The sequence below is a fragment of the Dunckerocampus dactyliophorus genome, chromosome 10 (genome assembly GCF_027744805.1).
Source record: "Dunckerocampus dactyliophorus isolate RoL2022-P2 chromosome 10, RoL_Ddac_1.1, whole genome shotgun sequence".
NCBI lineage: Eukaryota > Metazoa > Chordata > Actinopteri > Syngnathiformes > Syngnathidae > Dunckerocampus > Dunckerocampus dactyliophorus.
The window spans coordinates 23,935,320-23,943,600 of record NC_072828.1 but is presented as its reverse complement, the minus strand read 5'-3'; the positions used below and the strand labels follow the sequence as shown (position 1 = coordinate 23,943,600).

The following is an 8,281-nucleotide window of genomic DNA, read 5'->3' as shown; positions in this document are numbered from 1 at the left end:
CTGATACTTGACATTATTCCCTTTCATTACAACCATTGTTTGCGTAAAATAAAATAAATAGTGCAAAATTAAAAAAAACACAAACTATAACTCCAATTCTGATACCACCCTTGTATCTACACTATCAATGTTTGTATCGATCTGCCCACTCCAACGCATCCATTTTCTATACCACTTGTCCTCACTAGGAGCCTATCTCAGCAGCTTTCGGGCGAAAGGCGGGAAAAAGAAGCAGCGAATGTTTACTATGTTCGCTAAACTACATTACCCAAAATGCTTTGCACAATTGACGTAATTTCCGATACGGAAGTAAAAAAACAAACGCTAGCTGGAAAGCGGTATATTGGGCGATTTTCAATTAGTTTTAACACCAATAAATCTTAAATTCTTCGTAGCCGTAAATCAGGTACGTCTACTCATTATTTAAGGCAAAAGAGTTGTTTTACTTTACCAGTTTCGCTTTAAAAGTCCGAGCAAGGTTGGCTAATGGCTAAGTGTTCAGTTTGCTTCTGCCTTTATTTACAGGCTACAGCTTCCTTGTGTGCTTCGTTTTGGTTTTCAGATCGTTTATGCAGCCTAATAGTATTTCGTGGATGAACTGTGTAACAAAAAACTTTCCGAGAGAGCTGCTTCAGTCATTTAGCCACACAAGTGGGGTAAAATATCAGAAATGTAAATGTAACGAAACAGTATGATGCTGAACAGTTTCACATAGCTACAATCTACAACAATGATAAGCATATTGTAAAATGAACACCTCTCTGACAATGGCAGTAAAAACCGACCATTATGTAGGTTTATAAAGGAACATGTTTTATTAAACACAGATAAAGATATTGTCAGATGTCATTACTTTAATTCCCGTGAGTATATGTTTGTTTATATGTGTTGATGCTGCCTGTGTGGAGAAACACAATTTTAAAAATGGTTCAGAAATTCCCCCTGCATTACTGAAGTAGGTTTCCCATTTTCTCAGCCGACTGTGTATCCATGGAGACACCTGAGCCTGGCCCAGCAGATGGAGAGGAGCACCTGGTGGAGCTGCGACCACGAACCCGCTCCAACCCTGAAGGTGCCGAGGACCGCCGTAGCAGCACTGGTAGCCTTGGAGGTGGAGGTAACCCCAGCCTATCACAACCAGCTGTTGGCAGCCGCGTTGAGGGAGAAGGCGAGGCCTCGACCAGTGATAGCCCCCCCAGTTCCACCACTACAAGCATCTCCACAGCTGTAGCTCAGACTGTGACCCCTGTGGCTGCTGCTGCGACAGCTGCCACTGCTGTTACACCAATGCAGCTTGCTGCTGCTGCTACAACCAAGGAGAGACCCAAGCCCACGCAACAGCAGCCCTCACTGTCGACCGCTGTACCCCCACCAGCAGAGTACCAAATTCGAGTTCCACGTGTCAACTGTCCAGAAAAAGTGGTAGGCTCACATGGTAGATTTGTTATATTATAACTATAGATGACAAAAATGATTTGGAGTGCATGAGAAAGTGGGAAGGTAAACTTAGCTCTTTTTGACCACATGGTCACTGATTAACAAGTGTTTACACAACTGAACAACACAGCCAGTGTTGTAATACCAGTACAGCAAGTATAACAACATCTGAGTAGTGCAACCAACATTTTACTTCTCGTGATACTTCAAATACAGCTACCATCGTGTGGAGTTAATAAAAACTACATCATGTAGTTTGCCTACAGCCACAGCTGTTAACGCTATTATTTATTTTTTAATTAGAAAGCCCAGGGGTTATTTACTTTTGTAGACGGACAACGCACCTGGCAACTATAGGAGACTCAGCAGTTAATTGAATCGAGGTGTTAATTGGATCTTTTGCGATAGTTAAATCCTGACTGGCGTGTCTGTTCTCCCAATAGATCATCTGCTTGGACCTTTCTGAGGAGATGTGTTTACCAAAGTTGGAGTCTTTTAATGGGTATCCTCCTTTAGTTCCTCCACCCCACTCTAGAGAAAGTGTCGTTATGTCATTACAATATGTGTCTTTCTCTCCAGGTCTAAAACAAATGCCCTGAACATTTCCCAGAAGATGATTGAGATGTTTGTGAGAACTAAGCACAAGATTGACAAAAGGCATGAATTTGCTCTGGTGGTGGTCAATGATGACGCTCTGTGGGTGAGCGATGAACGCTTTTGATGGACAGTATTTATGTAACATGTCTTTATGGAATATTCTCCTCTTTGTGTGCATTTGTCTCAGCTGTCAGGTTTCACCTCTGACCCCAGGGAGCTGTGCAGCTGTCTGTATGACCTGGAGACCAATGTGTGCGAGACTTTCAGTATCCTTTCATTCACAATCCGTTCATACAAAAAGGCTTGTAAGTTGTTGGTTTTTAGTTTTATCCTGAACTGTCCTCTGCAGACCTGGAAGATCTTCTAAATGTCATGTATGTACTCTGCCTACTACTTCATCTCCCAAAGCATTCTAAATGAAGGTGGTTTACTAAGATGTCCATTTCACAGTCGTCAGAAGATTGAGCTGCCATTGATGGAGAATGTTCAGACCATCCCACCTCCTTACGTGGTGCGGACTGTGCTCATCTACAGCCGACATGCTGGGCAGCTACAGCTCAACCCCTCTGAGGCTGTCAGTGTAAGTATGACCATACTGACCAGCATTATCTGCAAACTTCTTTTGGTTTAGTTTGCTCTCAGATGCTTTAAGCCAGGGGTGTCCAAAGTGTGGCTCGCGGTTGGTTTTGATTGGTCTGCGGCCCTTCAGACATCAACATCTAACAGAAAAAAGGCGCAATGTAAAGAAGAAAAGCTCAAATGTTGATTGACATTTTAAAAAATTATTTTATTTATTATTATTTATTATTTATTTATTATTTTAAAAATTATTTTAAAAAAATATCTAAATTACTAAATTTTAAATTTTTTTTATAAAAATATGAAATTGGCTTCCACATCCTTTGATTTTTCAGCCCTTGATGGAAAAAGTTTGGACAACCCTGCTTTAAGCCAACTGCAGTCATCCCTCGTTTATTGCGGTTAACTGGTTCCAGACTCAACCGTGAGTTTCTGCCAAGTAGGATTATTTATAAATCAAATATTTTGTATAGAAAACCTGTTTACGACCTTCTAAATTTGGTGTTTAACATTATTAGAGCCCTCTAGACATGAAATAACACCCCTATAGTCACCTTTACACTTGTATTTCCAAATATAGTAGACATAATTTAAGAAAGGCCGTTTAAGACAGAAAAAAGACTCATACTTGTGTGTGTTGCTGTAAATGTAGTTACCATGGTAGGCGAGTTGAGTGGGGGCCGGACAGCAAGTGACGTCGGGGGTTCAGATGTGAGTTTTAGCTTGGTGTGGGTTACAGCCACAACAGGAGCTCGTGTTAAAAATTATTGTGCCTAACAGAGTTATTCAATATAATAATTCAAACTTGCAATAAAAGCCTGTTGCTCCGGTGAGCAAGGCTGTTGCTTGTGTGTCACACCGAACATTAAAGTAACATTACTGACACCTAGTGACCAGTGTAGAATACTATGCATCATCACAACGTCATTGAATGCGTCTTCTGAATGCCTTATATTTGTATTTTAGCTCATGTAGCCATTTTTATGCTTGAAAATGCTCAATGCTCAATTTATCCAACAAATGAATCAATATTAAAAAAAATTATATTTTTGAAAAACTGTGAGAGTGAAGCCACGAAATTTGAAGTACAAAGTGGTGAGGGATTACTGTATACTGTATAAGGAATTACATTTACATGCAAATGGAGACCTTTTGTCCTTAGTATATGTGGTCCGCAATGTTGATTTGCATAATGATAAGTGGCCTTTGGTTGTGTAGTTGTTTACAGTTTTGTGCAGCTGTCTAACATCTGACACAACTCAACATGCACCTTCAGAAAATGCTCCAGTCTCCGTATTTTTTCTTTGACGTGGTCTACCTACACAATGGGGCAGAAGATCAAGGGGAGGAGACCAGCTGGCGGGTAAGTAGAGCTTTAAAGTGATTATTTTTATACTTGTATTTATCATACTCATTAGGATCCCAGAAGGTTGCATGCATTATTTTATTTTTGTCAGCAACAAGACTAGGTTTGTCACGATAATCAATAAATCAATTAACCGCACGATAAATAAAAACGAGGGCGATCATTTTGCCGGCCTCGATATATTGACGTGTGCATGCATGTTTGTTTTCCCCCTCTCTCTTCACCAAACAGCCTGGATGACAAGAGCGTTCACTCTGTGCATCTGCTTCAACACCTGGGCGCATTGGTTCTATAGCATAATGAACAGAGTGAACCCTCCTGTCAGTCATTCAGTCTTTTTGACCAAATGAGGAGAAGAAGTACGCTACGTGCTAGCAAGTACACTTCTTGCTAGTCGTGCGTGTCCTACACAATGGAATACTGTCTTCCTGCCTGGTGTGTATAAAACATGATCTGATGTCAGTTTCAGACAGTTTCTGCGTCATCATTTTGTGACATGAAAAAGTGACAAAGCCAATGATATAATCCCAGGTTCCCAAAGTGGGGTATGCATACCCCCAGCAGTACAGCAATTGTAATAGGGGTACGTGAATATAAAAATGAAAAACAATTACTGCCTAACTCTCACAATTATGAATGCGCCTGAACGCCACACGGCGCAAGGATAAAAAGGACAATGCTCTGTGTGCATCATATGAACAAATAAGTAAGTTTGATGATTATTTTGTGCATTAAGAGTGTTAAATCTTGAAGATTTCATTTATATTGGTGTTCGAATGACCGCACGGTGCAGCGGTGAAAACCTGTCACTGCGAGTGGGGATTCCCCTGAAAATTAAGCTTTGTCGTTGGTTGTTAGTGTTTTTGTACTTTGGATAATGCTTTATTGTAATTTGTTAAACTTTCCCCTTAAATTTGGTATTAAATTAGTATACAGACGTAAACCATAGCCATCGTGAGTGGACAAAAAAGTGAAGCTCAAATTCAAGCCATTGATTCGGAAGGATGCCAACATCAGACTGGAATAAAAGATATGTAGGATGATTACTTGTCTATTTATCAGTGCGCATGTGATACTTTATCAAAATGTGACCATGCAAAATACCCATTTTTGACCCAGAATGACTAAATTAATTAACCAATTAATTATGTTCAATATTTCTAAAAGATATGTAGGGTGATTACTTATTTATTTATCAGTGCTCATGTGAAACTTAATTAAATGTGACCATACAACATCTTGACTCTGAATTACTATAAAATTAATTAACCAATTAATTATGTTAAATATTTCAAGTTAATTAAGACAAGAAGTGTATGTTTTTAAAGTGTGCTGGAGTAGGTGGTACATGGCTTCAGATCAAATGCCTAAAGGGGTACGTGAATGTAAAAAGTTTGTGAGGCACTGAATAATAATAACACTAACCAGTGGAACTTGTGTTTCAGTGATTCCCAAAGTATAACACCTCACTGTGTATCAAACGCATTTTGCTGCATCCAAAACAGGTACTTTGACCAAACTCACACAAAACGTTACACATAAACACATAACCTATTAGACGTAAAAGGTGTGTGCCACACAATGTTGCTAAAAGTCAATCAAAGGAGTGTATATGCAAATGCACTAACGTCATGCATTGACACACAATGTGAGTTTCAGAGTATCTCCGGGTTATTTCTCCATTTAAAAAAAAAAAATATATATATATTTTTTTTTTAATTTTAAATTTAAATTTAATTTTAAAATATATTAAAAAAAAATATATATATATATATATATTTTTTTTTACAATAACAAAAGTGACACAGATTCAAAATCAGAAATATTGTGACTGATTGGGATTTAAGTGCAATTCTTGCTAAAATACTGTAGACACAGTCCATTTTATTTTCATTGTTTTGTTTTTTGTTTGTTCAAATATGTTTGTTTGATTTATTTTATAGAAAAGTTCTTGACATTCCAATTACAATGTTAAATACTCGTTAGAAACTAAAGTTTATTGCTTTTGATATGGTGTACTCACATTATTATGTCATATATTATCATTACATTAATGAAAAAATGGTCTCAAAATAATCTTGACAATTATATCGTTTATCGGCAATAATTTGTAGGACAATTATCGTCCAGCAAAATTTGTTACTGTGACAGGTATGGACAAGACTCAAACTATAACCCTCGAGTTTCAAAGCCCAGGTTGCATGTACATAACATGTACGTAATAACTCATTATAAAGTTGGTTATTGAAGCTTTACTGCTCAGTTAAAAAGATGGTTTTCGTGGCACATGTACAAATAATATATGTGTGAGATAGCTCAGATTAAAGATGATCCCGATACGTGTTTTATTTACCCTGTATGTACCGTGCTACTAGTTAGTGTTCACGTGGACCACACCTCGAAGTCTAAACTTATTACGTTTTTGTTTCCAGGACAACTACACTGCTTTCTGCAACCTCGACTCGAAGGGCATGGGTTATCGCTTTGAGGTTTCTCTGAGCGGCCCCGCCATTGAGCTGCACAACTGCATGGCCAAACTTCTGGCTCACCCTCTGCAGAGACCTTTCCAGAGCCATGCGTCCTACAGCCTCCTGGAGGGCGACGAGGTGCAGGACGTGGAAGCCACAGTCTAGAAGGGGACTTAATTCTGTGGGATTTAACGCACACTGTATATTAATAGACCAGCACTGGGATTGTCCAAATACAGGTAGTTTTCTATTACCTTTTTAAGTTTTGTGCCTAATTATGATTGAGGACTGGCTAATATTTAAGAAATGAAAAAACTTACAGTAACATCAAGGTGACACCGCAGTCCACATGTACTGAAAATCTGTGCACCCAAAGAAATGAACTGGGGCATAATGTATTGTTGCATACTTTCTGTGTGTAATATTTCTTTATTCATCTGCACCTTAGGGTGCCTGCCTAGATTTTACCGAAATGTAAGGGTTTATTTTATTTGAGTCATTTACTGACGCAGGGGTGGCAATAAGTTGATACCTGAAATGTCTAGATCAGGGGTCCCCAACCACTGGGCCGCAGCCCAGTAACGGTGCATGGGTGGGGCCGAACTGGCCCGCGGGAAGCTTTCAGGTGCAACGATAAAGAAAAAAAAATACACTTACACCAAATACACCAAATTTTATGTAAATGCATCTCAATTTCGTAAATAAGGGCCATTATTTTATTTAAAAAAAATAATGTACACTTACAACTCCCATAGTTTTGGCATTTACCTTATATGCTGTTTGTTGCAAGCGCCGACCAGTCCCACTTTGTTTGACGGTCCCTGAACGCACCATTGTGCGTGTGCTAACTTTCTCTCATGCGGCACAGACAGACTACTACTCTATTTTTACCGTTTTTCTTTCACATCATATTTGGTCTCAAATGCTGATACTATGTGGGAATGCATGAAGGTAAGTTTTGATGACTTATTGAGCACTAATGTGCACATTTGTCTCAAGTTAATTCATGCTAGCACACTGCCTTTTATTACACACGTCAAACAGCGATGTAATCTCTCTGAAAAACTCCAGACTTGAACTGGTGGATGGTGGGTCTGCATTCATTCTGTGCTTTTAATTTGATGATGTTCATGTCTTAGTTTTACACAATACATAATAAATAAGATAAATCAGATCGCTATGTGTACGAACTCCCCCTTGGTCCGTGGGAGATTTGTGGGAACACAAGCCGGTCCGTGGGTCAAAAAAGGTTGGGGACCACTGGTTGAGATGGCCAGTGGGGTGGCCACCATGTACCTCCGCCACTGAAGGACGGGTTGTGATTATATTGGTAGAGGGATGCTGGAGATGGGGAAGACCAAAGAGGAGGGTTAGATGTGGTTAGAGAGGACATGCAGGTGTTACGAAGGACAGAGGAAGATGCAAAGGACAACGAAAGACGGAAATATATGATCCGCTGTGGCGACCCCTAACGGAACAAGCTGACAGTAGAAGAAGAAGCCACGCCATGGCCTCACTACAGCTACACTTTCGCAAACAAATGAGATCTCATACAAAAATTATATTTTGACCAAACAACAACATTAAATTTACGTTTACTATTGTAGTTGTGGTGTGGCGTACATTTGCATTGTATCATGCTGTGACATGTTTCTGATAGCTTTCAGTTCTACGCCAATGTAAATTACAATCAATTACAATCTTAAATACAATTTTGAAAGGTCTTAAAACTGCATTAACGTTACCGTTATTTAAAACAAATGCATAGACATCAGTTTTGCTTTTAAAAGTTTCAATTTTTTTGAGTACGCTATAAAATAGCTACAAAACGGAA

The 8,281-nt window shown here is 39.1% G+C and overlaps 1 protein-coding gene across 4 annotated transcripts; it reads left to right on the top strand.

The window, feature by feature from the left end:
* Window positions 1–284: 284 nt before the first annotated feature.
* Window positions 285–6,700, top strand: babam1 (BRISC and BRCA1 A complex member 1). Of its 4 annotated transcripts, none has more exons than XR_008572694.1 (10): window positions 285–406; window positions 977–1,422; window positions 1,881–1,939; window positions 2,017–2,137; window positions 2,222–2,300; window positions 2,384–2,408; window positions 2,485–2,614; window positions 3,832–3,976; window positions 5,425–5,484; window positions 6,412–6,514. XR_008572694.1 is itself a non-coding variant. In XM_054789758.1 (9 exons), exons 2-9 carry the CDS (start codon window positions 991–993, stop codon window positions 6,610–6,612), a joined length of 1,134 nt encoding a protein of 377 aa, XP_054645733.1. In that variant the 5' UTR covers window positions 285–406; window positions 977–990; the 3' UTR covers window positions 6,613–6,700. The 4 variants fall into 4 exon arrangements, 1 of the variants encoding a protein (XP_054645733.1); XR_008572692.1 differs by having other exon boundaries at window positions 3,890–3,976; window positions 6,412–6,508; XR_008572693.1 differs by lacking the exon at window positions 5,425–5,484 and having other exon boundaries at window positions 6,412–6,560.
* The last annotated feature ends 1,581 nt before the right edge of the window (window positions 6,701–8,281 follow it).

Coding starts and splice junctions, on each gene's coding strand:
- babam1 (XM_054789758.1), top strand. CDS start 991: ATGGAGACACCTGAGCCTGGCCCAGCAGATGGAGAGGAGCACCTGGTG. Junction 1,423..1,880: donor TCAACTGTCCAGAAAAAGTG/GTAGGCTCACAT, acceptor TTCTCCCAATAG/ATCATCTGCTTGGACCTTTC. Junction 2,138..2,221: donor TCAATGATGACGCTCTGTGG/GTGAGCGATGAA, acceptor CATTTGTCTCAG/CTGTCAGGTTTCACCTCTGA.